Source organism: Protopterus annectens, chromosome 10.part0, assembly GCF_019279795.1.
Source record: "Protopterus annectens isolate FY-2018-M chromosome 10.part0, PAN1.0, whole genome shotgun sequence".
Classification (NCBI taxonomy): domain Eukaryota; kingdom Metazoa; phylum Chordata; order Ceratodontiformes; family Protopteridae; genus Protopterus; species Protopterus annectens.
The window spans coordinates 1,591,387,916-1,591,414,137 of record NC_056744.1 but is presented as its reverse complement, the minus strand read 5'-3'; the positions used below and the strand labels follow the sequence as shown (position 1 = coordinate 1,591,414,137).

Genomic DNA, 26,222 nt, shown 5'->3' with positions numbered 1-26,222 from the left:
TCACAGCATCCCCCAACATAATATATGAAATGATAATCACAGCATCCCCCAATGTAATATATGAAATGATAATAACAGCATCCCCCAACGTAATATATGAAATGATAATCACATCATCCCCCCTCATAATATATGAAATGATAATCAGAGCATCCGCCAACCTGATATATCAAATGATAATCACAGCATCCCCCAACGTAATATATGAAATGATAATTACAGCATCCGCCAATGTAATATATAAATGATAATCACAGCATCCCCCAACGTAATATATGAAATGTTAATCACAGCATCCGCCAATGTAATATATGAAATGATAATCACAGCATCCCCCAACATAATATATGAAAAGATAATCACAGCGTCCCCCAACGTAATATATGAAATGATAATCACAGCATCCCCCAATGTGATATATGAAATGATAATCACAGCATCCCCCAACGTAATATATGAAATGATAATCACAGCAACCCCCAACATAATATATGAAATGATAATCTCAGCATCCCCCAACGTAATATATGAAATGATAATCAGAGCATCCCCCAATGTAATATATGAAATGATAATCACAGCATCCCCCAACATGATATATGAAATGATAATCACAGCATCTCCCAACATAATATATGAAATGATAATCAGAGCATCCCACAATGTAATATATGAAATAATAATCACAGCATCCCCAATGTAATATATGAAATTATAATCAGCATCCCCCAACGTAATATATGAAATGATAATCACAGCATCCCCATCATAATATATGAAATGATAATGAGAGCATCCCCCAACATAATATATGAAATGATAATAAGAGCATCCCCCAACATGATATATGAAATGATAATCACAGCATCCCCCAACATAATACATGAAATCATAATCACAGCATCCCCAACGTAATATATGAAATGATAATCACAGCATCCCCTAACGTAATATATGAAATGATAATCACAGCATCCCCCAACATAATATATGAAATGATAATCACATCATCCCCCCTCATAATATATGAAATGATAATCAGAGCATCCCCCAACCTGATATATGAAATGATAATCACAGCATCGCCCAACATAATATATGAAATGATAATCACATCATCCCCCTCATAATATATGAAATGATAATCAGAGCATCCCCAACCTGATATATGAAATGATAATCACAGCATCCCTTAACGTAATATATGAAATGATAATTACAGCATCCGCCAGCGTAATATATGAAATGATAATCACAGCAGCCCCCAACATAATATATGAAATGTTAATCACAGCATCCGCCAATGTAATATATGAAATGATAATCACAGCATCCCCCAACATATTATATGAAATGATAATCACAGCGTCCCCCAACGTAATATATGAAATGATAATCACAGCATCCCCCAATGTGATATATGAAATGATAATCACAGCATCCCCCAAAGTAATATGTGAAATGATAATCAGAGGAACCCCCAACGTAATATATGAAATGATAATCAGAGCATCCCCCAGCGTGATATATGAAATGATAATCACAGCATCCCCCAACATAATATATGAAATGCAATCACAGCATCCCCCAATGTAATATATGAAATGATAATCACAGCATCCCCCACGTAATATATGAAATGATAATCACAGCATCCCCCAACATAATATATGAAATGATAATCAGAGGAACCCTCAACGTAATATATGAACTGATAGTCAGAGCATCCCCCAGTGTGATATATGAAATGATAATCACAGCATCCCCCAACGTAATATATGAAATGACAATCACAGCATACCCCAACGTAACATATGAAATGATAATCACAGCATCCCCAACGTAATATATGAAATGATAATCAGAGCATCCCCAACATAATATATGAAATGATAATCACAGCATCCCCAACGTAATACATGAAATGATAATCACAGCATCCCCCAACGTAATATATGAAATGATAATCACAGCATAACCCAACGTAATATATGAAATGATAATCATAGCATCCCAAAAACGTAATATATGAAATGATAATCAGAGCATCCCCCAATGTAATATACGAAATGATAATCACAGCATCCCCCAACGTAATATATGAAATGATAATCACAGCATCCCCCAACGTAATATATGAAATGATAATCACAGCATCCCCCAATGTAATATAAGAAATGATAATCAGAGCATCCCCCAACATAATATATGAAATGATAATCAGAGCATTCCCCAATGTGACATATGAAATGATCATCACAGCATCCCCCAATGTAATATATGAAATGATTATCACAGCATCCCCCAACGTAATATATGAAATGATAATCAAAGCATCCCCCAACGTAATATATGAAATGATAATCAAAGCATCCCCTAACATAATATATGAAATGATAATCAGAGCATCCCCCAACGTGATTTATGAAATGATAATCAGAGCATCCCCCAACGTAATATACGAAATGATAATTACAGCATCCCCCAACTTAATATATGAAATGATAATCACAGCATCCCGCAATGTAATATATGAAATGATAATCACAGCATCCCCCAACGGGATATATGAATTGATAATCAGTGCATCCCCCAATGTAATATGCAAAATGATAATCACAGCATCCCCCAACATAATATATGAAATGATAATCACAGCATCCCCAACATAATATATGAAATGGTAATCACAGTATCCCCCAACATAATTTATGAAATGATAATCAAAGCAGCCCGCAACATAATATATGAAATGATAATCAGAGCATCCCACAACGTAATATCTGAAATGATAATCAGCATCCCCCAACGTGATATATGAAATGATAATTACAGCATCCCCCAATGTAATATATGAAATGATAATCAGCATCACCCAACGTGATATATGAAATGATAATCACAGCATTCCCCAACGTAATATATGAAATGATAATCAGGGCATCCCCCAACATAATATATGAAATGATAATCACAGCATCCCCCAACGTAATATATGAAATGATAATCACAGCATCCCCCAATGTAATAAATGAAATGAGAAGCACAGCATCCCCCAACATAATATATGAAATGATAATCACAGCAACCTCCAACATAATATGAAATGATAATCACAGCATCCCCCAATGTAATATATGAAATGATAACCAGAGCATCCCCCAACGTGATTTATGAAATGATAATCAGAGCATCCCCAACGTAATATAGGAAATGATAATCACAGCTTCCCCCAACATAATATATGAAATGATAATCACAGCATCCCCCAACATAATATATGAAATGATAATCACAGCATCCCCCAATGTGTTATATGAAATGATAATCAGAGCATCCTCCAACGTAATATACAAAATGATAATCACAGCATCCCCCAACATAATGTATGAAATGATACATACAGCATCCCCCAACGTAATATATGAAATGATAATGAGGGCATCCCCTAACGTGATTTATGAAATGATAATCAGAGCATCCCCCAATGTAATATAGGAAATGATAATCACAGCATCCTCCAACAAAATATATGAAATGATAATCAGCATCCCCCAACGTGATATATGAAATGATAATCACAGCATCCCCAACATAATATATGAAATGATAATCACAGCATCCCCAACATAATATATGAAATGATAATCAGAGCATCCCCCAACAAAATTTGTGAAATGTTTATCAGAGCATCCCCCAACATAATATATAAAATGATAATCAGAGTATCCCGCAACGTGATATATGAAATGATAATCAGCATCCCCCAACATGATATATAAAATGATAATCACAGCATCCCCAAATGTAATATATGAAATGATAATCACAGCATCCCCCAATGTAATATATGAAATGATAATCACAGCATCCCCCAACGTAATATATGAAATGATGATCACAGCATTCCCCAATGTAATATATGAAATGATAATCACAGCATCCCCCAATGTAATATATGAAATTATAATCAGAGCATCCCCCAACGTGATTTATGAAATGATAATTAGAGCATCCCCCAATAAAATATACGAAATGATAATCACAGCATCCCCAACATAATATATAAAATGATAATCACAGCATCCCCAACATAATATATGAAATGATAATTAGAGCATCCCCCAACGTGATATATGAAATGATAATCAGAGCATCCCCCAACATAATATATGAAATGATAATCACAGCATCCCCCAACGTGATATATGAAATGATCATCACAGCATCCCCCAAAGTAATATATGAAATGATAATCACAGCATCCCCCAACGTGATATATGAAATGATAATCACAGCATCCCCAAACATAATATATGAAATGATAATCACAGCATCCCCTAACGTAATATATGAAATGATAATCACAGCATCCCCCAACATAATATATGAAATGATAATCACAGCATCCCCCAAAATAATATATGAAATGATAATCACAGCATCCCCCAACATAATATATGAAATGATAATCACAGCATACCTCAACGTAATATATGAAATGATAATCACAGCATCCCCCAACGTTATATATGAAATGATAATCACAGCATCCCCCAACGTAATATATGAAATGATAATCACAGCATCCCCCAACATAATAAATGAAATGATAATCACAGCATCCCCCCTCTTAATATATGAAATGACAATAAGAGTATCCCCCAACCTGATATATGAAATGATAATCACAGCATCCCCCAACGTAATATATGAAATGATAATCACAGCATCCCCCAACGTAATATATGAAATGTTAATCACAGCATCCGCCAATGTAATATATGAAATGATAATCACAGCATCCCCCAACATAATATATGAAATGATAATCACAGCGTCCCCCAACGTAATATATGAAATGATAATCACAGCATCCCCCAACGTGATATAGGAAATGATAATCACAGCATCCCCAACATAATATATGAAATGATCATCACAGCATCCACCAATGTAATATATGAAATGATAATCAGAGCATCCCCAACGTGATTTTTGAAATGATAATCAGAGCATCCCCCCAATGTAATATACGAAATGATAAACACAGCATCCCGCAACGTAATATATGAAATGGTAATCAGAGCATCCACCAACGTGATATATGAAATGATAATCAGCATCCCCCAACATGATATATGAAATGATAATCACAGCATCCCCAACATAATATATGAAATGATAATCACAGCATCCCCAACATAATATATGAAATGATAATCAGAGCATCCCCCAACGTAATATATGAAATGATAATTAGCATCCCCCAACATGATATTTGAAATGATAATCAGAGCATCCCCCAACATAATATATGAAATGATAATCAGAGCATCCCCCAACATCTTATATGAATTGATCATCACAGCATCCCCCAACGTAATATATGAAATGATAATCACAGCATCCCCCAACGTGATATATGAAATGATAATCACAGCATCCCCAAGATAATATATGAAATGATAATCAGAGCATCCCCCAACATGATATATGAAATGATAATCAGAGCATCCCCCAACATAATATATTAAATGATAATCAGAGCACCCCCTAATGTGTTATATGAAATGATCATCCAAGCATCCCCCAACGTAATATATGAAATGATAATCACAGCATCCCACAACGTGATATATGAAATGATAATCACAGCATCCCCCAACGTGATATATGAAATGATAATCACAGCATCCCCAAACATAATATATGAAATGATAATCACAGCATCCCCCAACGTAATATATGAAATGATAATCACAGCATCCCCCAACATAATATATGAAATGATAATCACAGCATCCCCCAAAATAATATATGAAATGATAATCACAGCATCCCCCAACATAATATATGAAATGATAATCACAGCATCCCTCAACGTAATATATGATATGATAATCACAGCATCCCCCAACGTTATATATGAAATGATAATCACAGCATCCCCCAACGTAATATATGAAATGATAATCACAGCATCCCCCAACATAATAAATGAAATGATAATCACAGCATCCCCCCTCTTAATATATGAAATGACAATAAGAGTATCCCCCAACCTGATATATGAAATGATAATCACAGCATCCCCCAACGTAATATATGAAATGATAATCACAGCATCCCACAACGTAATATATGAAATGTTAATCACAGTATCCGCCAATGTAATATATGAAATGATAATCACAGCATCCCCCAACATAATATATGAAATGATAATCACAGCGTCGCCCAATGTAATATATGAAATGATAATCACAGCATCCCCCAACGTGATTTATGAAATGATAATCACAGCATCCCTAACATAATATATGAAATGATAATCAGAGCATCCCCCAACGTGATATATGAAATGATAATCAGAGCATCCCCCAACGTAATATATGAAATGATAATCAGAGCATCCCCTAACGTGTTATATGAAATGATAATCACAGCATCCCCCAATGTAATATATGAAATGATAATCACAGCATCCCCCAACGTAATATATGAAATGATGATCACAGCATTCCCCAACGTAATATATGAAATGATAATCACAGCATCCCCCAATGTAATATATGAAATTATAATCAGAGCATCCCCCAACGTGATTTATGAAATGATAATTAGAGCATCCCCTAATGTAATATACGAAATGATAATCACAGCATCCCCAACATAATATATAAAATGATAATCACAGCCTCCCCAACATAATATATGAAATGATAATCAGAGCATCCCCCAACGTGATATATGAAATGATAATCAGATCATCCCCCAACATAATATATGAAATGATAATCACAGCATCGCCCAACGTGATATATGAAATGATCATCACAGCATCCCCCAAAGTAATATATGAAATGATAATCACAGCATCCCCCAACGTGATATATGAAATGATAATCACAGCATCCCCAAACATAATATATGAAATGATAATCACAGCATCCCCCAACGTAATATATGAAATGATAATCACAGCATCCCCCAACATAATATATGAAATGATAATCACAGCATCGCCCAACGTGATATATGAAATGATCATCACGGCATCCCCCAAAGTAATATATGAAATGATAATCACAGCATCCCCCAACGTGATATATGAAATGATAATCACAGCATCCCCAAACATAATATATGAAATGATAATCACAGCATCCCCCAACATAATATATGAAATGATAATCACAGCATCCCCCAACGTAATATAAGAAATGATAATCAGAGCATCCCCCAACATAATATATGAAATGATAATCAGAGCATTCCCCAATGTGACATATGGAATGATCATCACAGCATCCCCCAATGTAATATATGAAATGATTATCACAGCATCCCCCAACGTAATATATGAAATGATAATCACAGCATCCCCCAACGTAATATATGAAATGATAATCAAAGCATCCCCTAACATAATATATGAAATGATAATCAGAGAATCCCCCAACGTGATTTATGAAATGATAATCAGAGCATCCCCCAACGTAATATACGAAATGATAATTACAGCATCCCCCAACTTAATATATGAAATGATAATCACAGCATCCCCCAATGTAATATATGAAATGATAATCACAGCATCCCCCAACGGGATATATGAATTGATAATCAGTGCATCCCCCAATGTAATATGCACAATGATAATCACAGCATCCCCCAACATAATATATGAAATGATAATCAAAGCATCCCCAACATAATATATGAAATGGTAATCACAGTATCCCCCAACATAATTTATGAAATGATAATCAAAGCAGCCCGCAACATAATATATGAAATGATAATCAGAGCATCCCACAACGTAATATCTGAAATGATAATCAGCATCCCCCAACGTGATATATGAAATGATAATTACAGCATCCCCCAATGTAATATATGAAATGATAATCAGCATCACCCAATGTGATATATGAAATGATAATCACAGCATTCCCCAACGTAATATATGAAATGATAATCAGGGCATACCCCAACATAATATATGAAATGATAATCACAGCATCCCCCAACGTAATATATGAAATGATAATCACAGCATCCCCCAATGTAATAAATGAAATGAGAAGCACAGCATCCCCCAACATAATATATGAAATGATAATCACAGCAACCTCCAACATAATATGAAATGACAATCACAGCATCCCCCAACGTAATATATGAAATGATAACCAGAGCATCCCCCAACGTGATTTATGAAATGATAATCAGAGCATCCCCAACGTAATATAGGAAATGATAATCACAGCTTCCCCCAACATAATATATGAAATGATAATCACAGCATCCCCCAACATAATATATGAAATGATAATCACAGCATCCCCCAATGTGTTATATGAAATGATAATCAGAGCATCCTCCAACGTAATATACGAAATGATAATCACAGCATCCCCCAACATAATGTATGAAATGATAATTACAGCATCCCCCAACGTAATATATGAAATGATAATGAGGGCATCCCCTAACGTGATTTATGAAATGATAATCAGAGCATCCCCCAATGTAATATAGGAAATGATAATCACAGCATCCTCCAACAAAATATATGAAATGATAATCAGCATCCCCCAACGTGATATATGAAATGATAATCACAGCATCCCCAACATAATATATGAAATGATAATCACAGCATCCCCAACATAATATATGAAATGATAATCAGAGCATCCCCCAACAAAATTTGTGAAATGTTTATCAGAGCATCCCCCAACATAATATATAAAATGATAATCAGAGTATCCCGCAACGTGATATATGAAATGATAATCAGCATCCCCAACATAATATATGAAATGATAATCAGAGCATCCCCCAACAAAATTTGTGAAATGTTTATCAGAGCATCCCCCAACATAATATATAAAATGATAATCAGAGTATCCCCCAATGTAATATATGAAATGATAATCACAGCATCCCCCAACGTAATATATGAAATGATGATCACAGCATTCCCCAACGTAATATATGAAATGATAATCACAGCATCCCCCAATGTAAAATATGAAATTATAATCAGAGCATCCCCCAACGTGATTTATGAAATGATAATTAGAGCATCCCCCAATGAAATATACGAAATGATAATCACAGCATCCCCAACATAATATATAAAATGATAATCACAGCATCCCCAACATAATATATGAAATGATAATCAGAGCATCCCCCAACGTGATATATGAAATGATAATCAGAGCATCCCCCAACATAATATATGAAATGATAATCACAGCATCCCCCAACGTGATATATGAAATGATCATCACAGCATCCCCCAAAGTAATATATGAAATGATAATCACAGCATCCCCCAACGTGATATATGAAATGATAATCACAGCATCCCCAAACATAATATATGAAATGATAATCACAGCATCCCCTAACGTAATATATGAAATGAGAATCACAGCATCCCCCAACATAATATATGAAATGATAATCACAGCATCCCCCAAAATAATATATGAAATGATAATCACAGCATCCCCCAACATAATATATGAAATGATAATCACAGCATACCTCAACGTAATATATGAAATGATAATCACAGCATCCCCCAACGTTATATATGAAATGATAATCACAGCATCCCCCAACGTAATATATGAAATGATAATCACAGCATCCCCCAACATAATAAATGAAATGATAATCACAGCATCCCCCCTCTTAATATATGAAATGACAATAAGAGTATCCCCCAACCTGATATATGAAATGATAATCACAGCATCCCCCAACGTAATATATGAAATGATAATCACAGCATCCCCCAACGTAATATATGAAATGTTAATCACAGCATCCGCCAATGTAATATATGAAATGATAATCACAGCATCCCACAACATAATATATGAAATGATAATCACAGCGTCCCCCAACGTAATATGTGAAATGATAATCACAGCATCCCCCAACGTGATATAGGAAATGATAATCACAGCATCCCCAACATAATATATGAAATTATCATCACAGCATCCACCAATGTAATATATGAAATGATAATCAGAGCATCCCCAACGTGATTTTTGAAATGATAATCAGAGCATCCCCCCAATGTAATACACGAAATGATAACCACAGCATCCCGCAACGTAATATATGAAACGGTAATCAGAGCATCCACCAACGTGATATATGAAATGATAATCAGCATCCCCCAACATGATATATGAAATGATAATCACAGCATCCCCAACATAATATATGAAATGATAATCACAGCATCCCCAACATAATATATGAAATGATAATCAGAGCATCCCCCAACGTAATATATGAAATGATAATTAGCATCCCCCAACATGATATATGAAATGATAATCAGAGCATCCCCCAACATAATATATGAAATGATAATCAGAGCATCCCCCAACATCTTATATGAATTGATCATCACAGCATCCCCCAACGTAATATATGAAATGATAATCACAGCATCCCCCAACGTGATATATGAAATGATAATCACAGCATCCCCAAGATAATATATGAAATGATAATCAGAGCATCCCCCAACAAGATATATGAAATGATAATCAGAGCATCCCCCAACATAATATATTAAATGATAATCAGAGCACCCCCTAATGTGTTATATGAAATGATCATCCAAGCATCCCCCAACGTAATATATGAAATGATAATCACAGCATCCCACAACGTGATATATGAAATGATAATCACAGCATCCCCCAACGTGATATATGAAATGATAATCACAGCATCCCCAAACATAATATATGAAATGATAATCACAGCATCCCCCAACGTAATATATGAAATGATAATCACAGCATCCCCCAACATAATATATGAAATGATAATCACAGCATCCCCCAAAATAATATATGAAATGATAATCACAGCATCCCCCAACATAATATATGAAATGATAATCACAGCATCCCTCAACGTAATATATGATATGATAATCACAGCATCCCCCAACGTTATATATGAAATGATAATCACAGCATCCCCCAACGTAATATATGAAATGATAATCACAGCATCCCCCAACATAATAAATGAAATGATAATCACAGTATCCCCCCTCTTAATATATGAAATGACAATAAGAGTATCCCCCAACCTGATATATGAAATGATAATCACAGCATCCCCCAACGTAATATATGAAATGATAATCACAGCATCCCCCAACGTAATATATGAAATGTTAATCACAGTATCCGCCAATGTAATATATGAAATGATAATCACAGCATCCCCCAACATAATATATGAAATGATAATCACAGCGTCGCCCAATGTAATATATGAAATGATAATCACAGCATCCCCCAACGTGATATATGAAATGATAATCACAGCATCCCTAACATAATATATGAAATGATAATCAGAGCATCCCCCAACGTAATATATGAAATGATAATCAGAGCATCCCCTAACGTGTTATATGAAATGATAATCACAGCATCCCCCAATGTAATATATGAAATGATAATCACAGCATCCCCTAACGTAATATATGAAATGATGATCACAGCATTCCCCAACGTAATATATGAAATGATAATCACAGCATCCCCCAAAGTAATATATGAAATTATAATCAGAGCATCCCCCAACGTGATTTATGAAATGATAATTAGAGCATCCCCCAATGTAATATACGAAATGATAATCACAGCATCCCCAACATAATATATAAAATGATAATCACAGCATCCCCGACATAATATATGAAATGATAATCAGAGCATCCCCCAACGTGATATATGAAATGATAATCAGAGCATCCCCCAACATAATATATGAAATGATAATCACAGCATCGCCCAACGTGATATATGAAATGATCATCACAGCATCCCCCAAAGTAATATATGAAATGATAATCACAGCATCCCCCAACGTGATATATGAAATGATAATCACAGCATCCCCAAACATAATATATGAAATGATAATCACAGCATCCCCCAACGTAACATATGAAATGATAATCACAGCATCCCCCAACATAATATATGAAATGATAATCACAGCATCCCCTAAAATAATATATGAAATGATAATCACAGCATCCCCCAACATAATATATTAAATGATAATCACAGCATCCCTCAACGTAATATATGAAATGATAATCACAGCATCCCCCAACGTTATATATGAAATGATAATCACAGCATCCCCCAACGTAATATATGAAATGATAATCACAGCATCCCCCAACATAATAAATGAAATGATAATCACAGCATCCCCCCTCTTAATATATGAAATGACAAAAAGAGTATCCCCCAACCTGATATATGAAATGATAATCAAGCATCCCCCAACGTAATATATGAAATGATAATCACAGCATCCCCCAACGTAATATATGAAATGTTAATCACAGCATCCGCCAATGTAATATATGAAATGATAATCACAGCATCCCCCAACATAATATATGAAATGATAATCACAGTGTCCCCCAACGTAATATATGAAATGATAATCACAGCATCCCCCAACGTGATATATGAAATGATAATCAGAGCATCCCCCAACGTGATATATGAAATGATAATCCGAGCATCCCCCAACGTAATATATGAAATGATAATCAGAGCATCCCCTAACGTGTTATATGAAATGATCATCACAGCATCCACCAATGTAATATATGAAATGATAATCAGAGCATCCCCAATGAGATTTTTGAAATGATAATCAGAGCATCCCTCCAATGTAATATACGAAATGATAATCACAGCATCCCGCAACGTAATATATGAAATGGTAATCAGAGCATCCACCAACGTGATATATGAAATGATAATCAGCATCCCCCAACATGATATATGAAATGATAATCACAGCATCCCCAACATAATATATGAAATGATAATCACAGCATCCCCAACATAATATATGAAATGATAATCAGAGCATCCCCAACGTAATATATGAAATGATAATCAGCATCCCCCAACATGATATATGAAATGATAATCAGAGCATCCCCCAACATAATATATGAAATGATAATCAGAGCATCCCCCAACGTGTTATATGAAATGATCATCACAGCATCCCCCAACGTAATATATGAAATGATAATCACAGCATCCCCCAACGTGATATATGAAATGATAATCACAGCATCCCCAACATAATATATGAAATGATAATTAGAGTATCCCCCAACGTGATATATGAAATGATAATCAGAGCATCCCCCAACATAATATATTAAATGATAATCAGAGCACCCCCTAACGTGTTATATGAAATGATCATCCAAGCATCCCCCAACGTAATATATGAAATGATAATCACAGCATCCCACAACGTGATATATGAAATGATAATCACAGCATCCCCAAACATAATATAGGAAATGATAATCACAGCATCCCCCAACGTAATATATGAAATGTTAATGACAGCATTCCCCAACATAATAAATAAAATGATAATCACAGCATCCCCCAAAATAATATATGAAATGATAATCACAGCATCCCCCAACATAATATATCAAATGATAATCACAGCATCCCTCAACGTAATATATGAAATGATAATCACAGCATCCTACAACGTAATGTATGAAATGATAATCACAGCATCCCCCAACGTAATACATGAAATGAAAATCACAGCATCCCCCAACATAATAAATGAAATGATAATCACAGCATTCCCCCTCATAATATATGAAATGATAGAGTATCCCCCAACCTGATATATGAAATGATAATCACAGCATCCCCCAATGTGATATATGAAATGATTATCACACCATCCCCCAACGTAATATATGAAATGATAATCACAGCATCCCCCAACGTAATATATGAAATGATAATCACAGCATCCCCCAATGTAATATAGGAAATGATAATCACAGCATCCCCCAACATAATATATGAAATGATAATCACAGCATTCCCAACGTAATATATGAAATGATAATCACAGCATCCTCCAACGTGATATATGAAATGATAATCACAGCATTCCCCAACGTAATATATGAAATGATAATCAGAGCATCCCCCAACATAATATATGAAGTGATAATCAGAGCATCCCCCAACGTAATATATGAAATGATAATCAGAGCATCCCCCAATGTAATATATGAAATGATAATCACAGCATCCCCCAACGTGATATATGAAATGATAATCACAGCATTCCCCAATGTAATATATGAAATGATAATCACAGCATCTGCCAATGTAGTATATGAAATTATAATCAGCATCCCCCAACATAATATATGAAATGATAATCACAGCATCCCTAACGTAATATATGAAATGATAATCACAGCATCCCCCAACGTGATATACAAAATGATAATCAGCATCCCCCAACGTAATATATGAAATGATAATCACAGCATCCCCCAATGTAATATATGAAATGATAATCAGAGCATCCCCAAACATAATATATGAAATGATAATCACAGCATCCCCCAACATAATATATGAAATGATAATGACAGCATCCCCCAACGTAATATATGAAATGATAATCACAGCATCCCCCAACATAATATATGAAATGATAATCAGAGCATCCCCCAACGTGATATATGAATTGATAATCAGAGCATCCCCCAACGTAATATATGAAATGATAATCGCAGCATCCCATAACATAATATATGAAATGATAATCACAGCATCAACCAATGTAATATATGAAATGATAATCAGAGCATCCCCCAACATAATATATGAAATGATAATCAGACCATCCCCAAAGTAATATACAAAATGATAATTACAGCATCCCCCAACTTAATATATGAAATGATAATCACAACATCCCCCAATGTAATATATGAAATGATAATCAAAGCATCCCCCAACGTGATATATGAAATGATAATCAGAGCATCCCCCAATGTAATATGCAATATGATAATCACAGCGTCCCCCAACATAATATATGAAATGATAATCACAGCATCCCCAACATAATACATGAAATGATAATCACAGCCTCCCCCAACATAATTTATGAAATGATAATGAGAGCATCCCCCAACATAATATATGAAATGATAATCAGAGCATCCCCAAACGTGATATATGAAATGATAATCAGCATCCCCCAACGTGATATATGAAATGATAATCACAGCAGCCCCCAACATAATATATGAAATGATAATCACAGCATCCCCAACGTAATATATGAAATGAAAATCACAGCATCCCCCAACATAATATATGAAATGATAATCACAGCATCGCCCAACGTGATATATGAAATGATCATCACAGCATCCCCCAAAGTAATATATGAAATGATAATCACAGCATCCCCCAACGTGATATATGAAATGATAATCACAGCATCCCCAAACATAATATATGAAATGATAATCACAGCATCCCCCAACGTAACATATGAAATGATAATCACAGCATCCCCCAACATAATATATGAAATGATAATCACAGCATCCCCTAAAATAATATATGAAATGATAATCACAGCATCCCCCAACATAATATATTAAATGATAATCACAGCATCCCTCAACGTAATATATGAAATGATAATCACAGCATCCCCCAACGTTATATATGAAATGATAATCACAGCATCCCCCAACGTAATATATGAAATGATAATCACAGCATCCCCCAACATAATAAATGAAATGATAATCACAGCATCCCCCCTCTTAATATATGAAATGACAAAAAGAGTATCCCCCAACCTGATATATGAAATGATAATCAAGCATCCCCCAACGTAATATATGAAATGATAATCACAGCATCCCCCAACGTAATATATGAAATGTTAATCACAGCATCCGCCAATGTAATATATGAAATGATAATCACAGCATCCCCCAACATAATATATGAAATGATAATCACAGTGTCCCCCAACGTAATATATGAAATGATAATCACAGCATCCCCCAACGTGATATATGAAATGATAATCAGAGCATCCCCCAACGTGATATATGAAATGATAATCCGAGCATCCCCCAACGTAATATATGAAATGATAATCAGAGCATCCCCTAACGTGTTATATGAAATGATCATCACAGCATCCACCAATGTAATATATGAAATGATAATCAGAGCATCCCCAATGAGATTTTTGAAATGATAATCAGAGCATCCCCCCAATGTAATATACGAAATGATAATCACAGCATCCCGCAACGTAATATATGAAATGGTAATCAGAGCATCCACCAACGTGATATATGAAATGATAATCAGCATCCCCCAACATGATATATGAAATGATAATCACAGCATCCCCAACATAATATATGAAATGATAATCACAGCATCCCCAACATAATATATGAAATGATAATCAGAGCATCCCCAATGTAATATATGAAATGATAATCAGCATCCCCCAACATGATATATGAAATGATAATCAGAGCATCCCCCAACATAATATATGAAATGATAATCAGAGCATCCCCCAACGTGTTATATGAAATGATCATCACAGCATCCCCAACGTAATATATGAAATGATAATCACAGCATCCCCCAACGTGATATATGAAATGATAATCACAGCATCCCCAACATAATATATGAAATGATAATTAGAGTATCCCCCAACGTGATATATGAAATGATAATCAGAGCATCCCCCAACATAATATATTAAATGATAATCAGAGCACCCCCTAACGTGTTATATGAAATGATCATCCAAGCATCCCCCAACGTAATATATGAAATGATAATCACAGCATCCCACAACGTGATATATGAAATGATAATCACAGCATCCCCAAACATAATATAGGAAATGATAATCACAGCATCCCCCAACGTAATATATGAAATGTTAATGACAGCATTCCCCAACATAATAAATAAAATGATAATCACAGCATCCCCCAAAATAATATATGAAATGATAATCACAGCATCCCCCAACATAATATATCAAATGATAATCACAGCATCCCTCAACGTAATATATGAAATGATAATCACAGCATCCTACAACGTAATGTATGAAATGATAATCACAGCATCCCCCAACGTAATACATGAAATGAAAATCACAGCATCCCCCAACATAATAAATGAAATGATAATCACAGCATTCCCCCTCATAATATATGAAATGATAGAGTATCCCCCAACCTGATATATGAAATGATAATCACAGCATCCCCCAATGTGATATATGAAATGATTATCACACCATCCCCCAACGTAATATATGAAATGATAATCACAGCATCCCCCAACGTAATATATGAAATGATAATCACAGCATCCCCCAATGTAATATAGGAAATGATAATCACAGCATCCCCCAACATAATATATGAAATGATAATCACAGCATTCCCAACGTAATATATGAAATGATAATCACAGCATCCTCCAACGTGATATATGAAATGATAATCACAGCATTCCCCAACGTAATATATGAAATGATAATCAGAGCATCCCCCAACATAATATATGAAGTGATAATCAGAGCATCCCCCAACGTAATATATGAAATGATAATCAGAGCATCCCCCAATGTAATATATGAAATGATAATCACAGCATCCCCCAACGTGATATATGAAATGATAATCACAGCATTCCCCAATGTAATATATGAAATGATAATCACAGCATCTGCCAATGTAGTATATGAAATTATAATCAGCATCCCCCAACATAATATATGAAATGATAATCACAGCATCCCCTAACGTAATATATGAAATGATAATCACAGCATCCCCCAACGTGATATACAAAATGATAATCAGCATCCCCCAACGTAATATATGAAATGATAATCACAGCATCCCCCAATGTAATATATGAAATGATAATCAGAGCATCCCCAAACATAATATATGAAATGATAATCACAGCATCCCCCAACATAATATATGAAATGATAATGACAGCATCCCCCAACGTAATATATGAAATGATAATCACAGCATCCCCCAACATAATATATGAAATGATAATCAGAGCATCCCCCAACGTGATATATGAATTGATAATCAGAGCATCCCCCAACGTAATATATGAAATGATAATCGCATCCCATAACATAATATATGAAATGATAATCACAGCATCAACCAATGTAATATATGAAATGATAATCAGAGCATCCCCCAACATAATATATGAAATGATAATCAGACCATCCCCAAAGTAATATACAAAATGATAATTACAGCATCCCCCAACTTAATATATGAAATGATAATCACAACATCCCCCAATGTAATATATGAAATGATAATCAAAGCATCCCCCAACGTGATATATGAAATGATAATCAGAGCATCCCCCAATGTAATATGCAATATGATAATCACAGCGTCCCCCAACATAATATATGAAATGATAATCACAGCATCCCCAACATAATACATGAAATGATAATCACAGCCTCCCCCAACATAATTTATGAAATGATAATGAGAGCATCCCCCAACATAATATATGAAATGATAATCAGAGCATCCCCAAACGTGATATATGAAATGATAATCAGCATCCCCCAACGTGATATATGAAATGATAATCACAGCAGCCCCCAACATAATATATGAAATGATAATCACAGCATCCCCAACGTAATATATGAAATGAAAATCACAGCATCCCCCAACGTAATATATGAAATGATAATCACAGTATCCCTCAACGTAATATATGAAATGATAATCAGAGCATCCCCCAACGTAATATATGAAATGATAATCACGGCATTCCCCAACGTGATATATGAAATGATCATCAGAGCATCCCCTAACGTAATATATGAAATGATAATCAGCATCCCCCAATGTGATATATGAAAATATAACCACAGCATCCCCAACGCAATATATGAAATGATAATCACAGCATCCCCCAACATAATATATGAAATGATAATCAGAGCATTCCCCAACATAATATATGAAATGATAATCAGAGCATCCCCCAGTGTGATATATGAAATGATAATCACAGCAACTCCCAACATAATACATGAAATGATAATCAGAGCATTCCCCAACATAGTATATGAAATGATAATCAGAGCATCCCCCAGTGTGATATATGAAATGATAATCACAGCAACTCCCAACATAATACATGAAATGATAATCAGAGCATTCCCCAACGTAATATATGAAATGATAATCAGAGTATCCTCCAACGTACAATATGAAATGATAATCACAGCATCCCCCAATGTAATATATGAAATTATAATCAGCATCCCCCAACGTAATATATGAAATGATAATTACAGCATCCCCCAACTTAATATATGAAATGATAATTAGAGCATCCCCCAACGTAATATATGAAATGATAATCGGCATCCCCCAATGTGATATATGAAATGATAACCACAGTATCCCCCAACATAACATATGAAATGCTAATCACAGCATCCCCAACGTAATATATGAAATGATAATCACAGCATTCCCCAACATAATATATGAAATAATAATCAGAGCATTCCCAACATAATATATGAAATGATAATCAGAGCAACCCCCAGTGTGATATATGAAATGATAATCACAACATCCCCCAACGTAATATATGAAATGATAATCAGAGCATCCCCCAGTATGATATATGAAATGATAATCACAGCATCCCCCGACATAATATATGAAATGATAATCTCAGCATCCCCCAAAGTGATATACGAAATGGTAATCAAAATCCCCCAACGTGATATATGAAATGATAATCAGAGCATCCCCGAACGTAATTTATGAAATGATAATCACAGCATCCCCCAACATAATATACGAAATAATAATCACAGCATCCCCCAACGTAATATATGAAATGATAATCACAGGATCCCCCAACGTAATATATGAAATGATAATCAGAGCATCCCCCAACGTAATATATGAAATGATAATCACAGCATCCCCCAACATAATATATGAAATGATAATCACAGCATCCCCCAACGTGATATATGAAATGATAATCAGAGCATCCCCAACGTAATATATGAAATGATAATCACAGCATTGCCCAACGTAATATATGAAATGATAATCACAGCATCCCCCAACGTAATATATGAAATCATAATCACAGCATCCCCAACATAATATATGAAATGATAATCACAGCATCCCCCAATGTAATATATGAAATGATAATCACAGCATCTCCCAACATAATATATGAAATGATAATCACAGCTTCCCCCAATGTAATATATGAAATGATAATCAGAGCATCCCCCAACGTGATATATAAAGTGATAATTACAGCATCCCCCAACATAATATATGAAATGATAATTACAGCATCCCCCAACGTAATATATGAAATGATAATCAGAGCATCCCCCAACGTAATATATGAAATATTAATTACAGCATCCCCCAACATAATATGTGAAATGATAGTCACAGCATCCCCCAACGTAATATATGAAATGATAATCACAGCATCCCCCACATAATATATGAAATGATAATCACAGCATCCTCCAACATAATATATGAAATGATAATCACAGCATCCCACATCGTAATATATGAAATGATAATCACAGCATCCCCCAACGTATTATATGAAATGATAATCACAGCACCCCCCAATGTAATATATGAAATGATAATCACAGCATCCCCCAACGTAATATATGAAATGATAATCACAGCATTCCCCCAACATAATATATGAAATGATAATCACAGCATCCACCAACATAATATATGAAATGATAATCACAGCATGCCCCAACATAGTATATGAAATGATAATCACAGCATCCTCCAACATAATATATGAAATGATAATCACAGCATCCCCCAACGTAATATATGAAATGATAATCGCTGCATCCCCCAACTTGATATATGAAATGATAATCACAGCACCCCTCAACGTAATATATAAAATGATAATCACAGCATTCCCCAATGTAATATATGAAATGATAATCAGATCATCCCCCAACATACTATATGAAATGATAGTCACAGCATCCCCCAATGTAATATATGAAATGATAATCACAGCATCCCCCAACATAATGTATGAAATGATAGTCACAGCATCCTCCAACATAATATATGAAATGATAATCACAGCATCCCCCAACGTAGTATATGAAATGATAATCACTGCATCCCCCAACGTGATATATGAAATGATAATCACAGCACCCCCCCAACGTAATATATAAAATGATAATCACAGCATCCCCCAATGTAATATATGAAATGATAATCAGAGCATCCCCCAACATACTATATGAAATGATAATCACAGCATTCCCCAATGTAATATATGAAATGATAATCACAGCATCCCCCAACATAATATATGAAATGATAATCAGAGCATCCCCCAGCATGATATATGAAATGATAATCAGCCTCCCCCTACGTGATATATGAAATGATAATCACAGCATCCCTCAACGTCATATATGAAATGATAATCACAGCATCCTCCAACATAACAGATGAAATGATAATCACAGCATAAAAAATAATTGAACTCAGGTTGGCTGAGCCATAGTTAGTCCTTTATCCCTCTGTGCTTTTACTGGTAATCTGGTTATATGTTTTGGACTGATTTCATATGCTACATACTTAGACCTTGCAAAAGTAATCTGATAATAGGAAATGTACCCGATTTTAATCATAACAATTGCAATCTACCACTGTTTGTCCATTGTGCCTGCTGCAAGACCTGGATCATGGCTGACAGATTATGCACAACAAGTGGGTCTATATTAGGAAAATGAAAACCCAACTGTGCGAATCCCAGTTGAGCGACACAGAAAGAGCAGAAAACACTAATATCGCAAGAATGAATGGAGATCACCGTAGGGAATTTGTCCCTTTACTTCAATGTAGTGCGATGTCAGAGTTGGTATATTTAAGTAGTATGGGTGTGGGGGGCACAGTCCCCATGTGGGGGTGCAGAGGGGCTTGCCCCCCACATAAAACACTTAGTGAGAGTTTACGTGTTTTACCTGTTTAGTTTCTCGGGTTCGATATTAAAGGTTTTCGGTCTTTCTGTATTGCTGAACTGGGATTCGCTCAGTCAGGTTTTCGTTCTCCTAATATAGACCCTGCACAAGTTCCTGTTCTTGCTTAATTTACCTTTCGAACATGGTCAGTGGTTAACTCATTAACACCTGTATGGTGTTGAATGTCTCACCTCTAGCACTCTACACATATTTTGCATTCCAGAGCATTTCCCCCCCAAAAATATGATTAAAAAGCATGAGATAAACAATTATAAATATTTTGTGAACAATAAAAGCTATTATAACTATACAAATAGCAATGTTATCATTAATACGTACTTTTTACAGTGATAATAGTGAGAAGGTACATAGCCCAATCCTTTATTAATCTCCATAAAGACATTATAAAACAATAGTGATTAAGCCCTTTAACTGAAGTCCATCCTATTGTGCTCCTCCGATTCCAATAGCTGCAGCTGGAAATCTTGTCTGGTTAGTGTTAAATGATCACAGACAGAAGGTCATTAAATGTAAATTTCAGTTCTTTGTTTTAGGACAGATAAACACTGCAGTGTGTAAAAAGGTGCTGAAAGGGCTTAAACGCTGCTGTTTTACTTTGTCCTTGGTATCCTACCCTCCCGCAGGAGACCAAGCAGATATAAGCAAGGTCCCATGGCCAGTACAAGTTTTACTGCCCATAAAGACATTATAAGTACACATATATGAGCCTTTTCAGCTCGGTATAAACATGTATTTAGTTGAATGATTAAATAAAGCTGAAGAAGAGAACTCAAAGTAGAAGAATACCAGACTGACTTTCTAAGGTTATTGAAGTGTTCATTAGAGTCCCTCATTGCTCAGTGTTGGACCCACTTTTATTTAATTTATTTTTATTGGCTATAAGTACAGATGGTGAACTGTGGGTGGAAAACTACAGATGACTGCAAGTTGGAAAATATAGTTACTTTCGCTAAGAATGGAAAAAATACAGGTTAAAGAAAAATTACCACTTAAAGCAATAATGACAATCTGATTCTCATTGCCATTAAACAGAGAATTGTCACATTTAGGAAAAACATATGCTTTGATTACAACATTAATAGTCAGCCACTAAAAGTAGACAATAAATTAAATGAACTAATATTTGTTACATGCTAGAAATTAAGCTCTGAGTAGTTTGGTGCAACCAAAGTCAGGAAGGCTGACTCTGTTTCACTCCTCATACTCAGAGGGTATAACTCAAAGATTGCAAGAAGTCATTCTTCCCCTGTGGACATCTTTGATTGCCCAAATTCTATCATATAATGGGCCAGATTCCAAAAGAGCTGCTCTCAGTGTAAGTCTGTCCCAATTCTGAAAGACTTGCTCTCAGTGTAAGTGAATTACTTTGGTGTAATGCCTATTAATAAACAGGCTTACACTAGTGGTCAAATTGAAAAAGACCTACTCTCAGCCTGCTCTCAGTGCAAGTGGTCAGTTTCACTAAGAGCAAATCATTTGTAATCAGACCCAATGTCTCATGCCATAGCTTAAAAGCAAACTATCTGCCTCTCTCCAAGAAAGCTCAGTGATGCCTTACAAAGACAATAGAGGGGCTAGAAAACCAGAGTAACCCTGACAGACTACAAGAATTGTCTTTATTCCCCATGCCATACAGGCTACTTAGAAAGAACCCAAGTTTATCATATAATTTGTGTCTTAACCAATTCTATAAAACATGCACCTAGAATATACAGCAAGAAGAACCAGCTCAAGATCCAGTAACTTATTTCTTAAAATGAAAATAAATGAAAAAACTTGGGTAGATTTAATACCTAATGACTATCAAAACATTGGATTAAATTACTGCTTAACATACAGTTAACTTCCTAAATTAAAGTATTGAAAAACAACATGGAAATGTATGTGGAAAAATGAAAATGTCTACATGTACTAATGGGATGCAAGCTTCTTCGAAGCAATAAGCTTAATAATAAAACCTAAGAGTTTATGATAATAAGACCTTGAGGAATGACATAGTCTGTTATGAGCTGGCATTCCTAAAGTATTGCTTAGGATTTTGCTAGTGTACTAAAAGCACTCTAGTGGGAATAGAACCCATGCTGATTGCTAATGCTCCTGTGGAACAGAGCACAGAAGTGATCTTGTCCTCTAAGTAGGAATTTAAGCCATTTCAGCTTCACTATATAGCTCTGGATATGCTGCCTGTGACCTGAGTTTGAAAAGTGAGCCAAGTAGCTGGAGGTGCCGGTTATGGAAAATGGATTAAGTAGATTGTGGTCTCCTCTCATATTGGTGGGTGGAGGAGTTGGTTAGGGTGCAGGATCAAAAAGCTGCATGGATGATATAAGAAGGAAAGCTGGGGCAACAACTGCAGTCTCTAGTACCTATATCAGTCATTGATCATGACATATGTCACTTACCTTTTCTCATGAATGAGATAGAACTTTGGTCAAAGAAAGCAGGAGGCATAGTACTGTAGTTAGCCATGGGGTTTTCCTTCATTGCAGAGAATGACGTGTGCTGAATAATCTTACTGTTAATATGGTCTGGCAGGTTCTTTTCCAGAAACTTCATCACCTTTCTAACTTCTCGTTCAGGGTTCTACAAAAGAAAATAACAAAGTATTAAACCATTTGTTGAAATGTCCATGCTGGTTCCTAAAAGTTATTGATCTGTTCCATTATTACCTGTCTGTATAACAAATAACTTTGTTTCTGTGTCGGGGGTCCTAATCCTATCTAAGCAAACGATGTGTGCCAGCACCGCGCTACAGAGAAAGCTCGGTTTTCGTGGGTAGTTATGCATACCATGCATCCACATGCATGGTGTGCAGGAGTTGCTAAACTTCTTGTGGATTTCATTTCCAGCATCTCTGCATGATGTGTGCTGTTGGGGATAACTGAATGCATCTCATTTACAAGTAACCCTGCTTGGTGTACAGGGGTATTCTGTTGTTTGACATACCTGGAAACAAAGTATTTACTTATACTCTAGCACAAGCTATGTTTTTGAGGTTAACTAGACCTTATTTAACATAATATGTAGAGAATGCTATGCTATTGTGGTACTGTAGCACACCAATGTAAGAAATCTGTAGCTGTGCAATTTAAGGAGACCTATGCAGACTTCATTTTTAACTCCCTTGCATCATGAGCAGATGTCCAGTGTTCCAGGAGACACCTGGATGCATCCCATTAACCAACACCACAAGATGATGTATGGGAGGTACTAAGCTTGTGATGGTAGTGGCACACACTGGATATACCAACATGCTGGTAAATGATGTATTGCTTAGGGTACTTGAATCCCAATTACCAATACCCCAACATGCACAAAAAAGCAACAATGTAACCCACAACTGCAACAAAAAGAATGTAGAGGTCTGGTGCAGACTTGGGCAACTCCCCACTCAGCTCGAACAACAAACTGGATAACGATGAAAATATGTAGCGATAACCAGGATAACGAAGAAAATATGTAGCGATAAGAACTGCACAGTTTACATCCACAGATTTTATTACGAAGAATACTTCCACCAAATACATCCACAGGTTAAGCGCTTTCAACTGCATGAATCACAGTCTTCATCAGAACCAGATAGCTACATAATTGTCCTGTTTAAATACAATTTACTTGAAAAAAAGGCGCCAATTTAATTAAAGTAATAGCTCTCCATTAAACATTTTAAAAGTGTTTGTCAAATCATCCAAGTTTCAAAATCAAAAAAATAAAAAACTAGAATATGCATTAGAATTGGTTATGCATTATACTAGTGTCATAAAAATATAAATATATATTACATGTACATCATAATAAAGAAACCTAAAAAATATTATAATGAAACCTAAAAAATATTATAATGTTAAAATGTTAAAATAGAATACAGGGCCAAACAGCCCCCCACCAATGCCAAGGCCTGCACAGGCACAGAGTGACTTGGAGGAGGAACAACCTGAGCCTGCCCCAGTAGGCAGATGGAGGTGTGCCCAGTATGCCGAGGCTGCGGCAAAGAGACAACTCATAGCACATACACTGACACAGTAGAGACCCAGGGAATGACACCCCTCTCTGACTTGCACATACAGTAAAAGGGATGCCAAACATGACACTACCTGTGCTCAATCATGTATAGGGAGTATACTATGTGCATCTGACAATGGCACCCTCCAGCACAATTC

At 35.3% G+C, this 26,222-nt stretch overlaps 1 protein-coding gene across 1 annotated transcript in view; it reads right to left on the bottom strand.

Moving 5' to 3' along the window:
• The window catches only part of LOC122813763 (sulfotransferase 1C1-like), a 244,763-nt gene that overhangs the window by 20,410 nt on the left and 198,131 nt on the right, over positions 1 to 26,222 (bottom strand). The window contains exon 6 of the mRNA XM_044086254.1: positions 24,465 to 24,645. Coding sequence (XP_043942189.1) covers positions 24,465 to 24,645 — 181 coding nt within the window. The remainder of the gene's footprint in view (positions 1 to 24,464; positions 24,646 to 26,222) is intronic.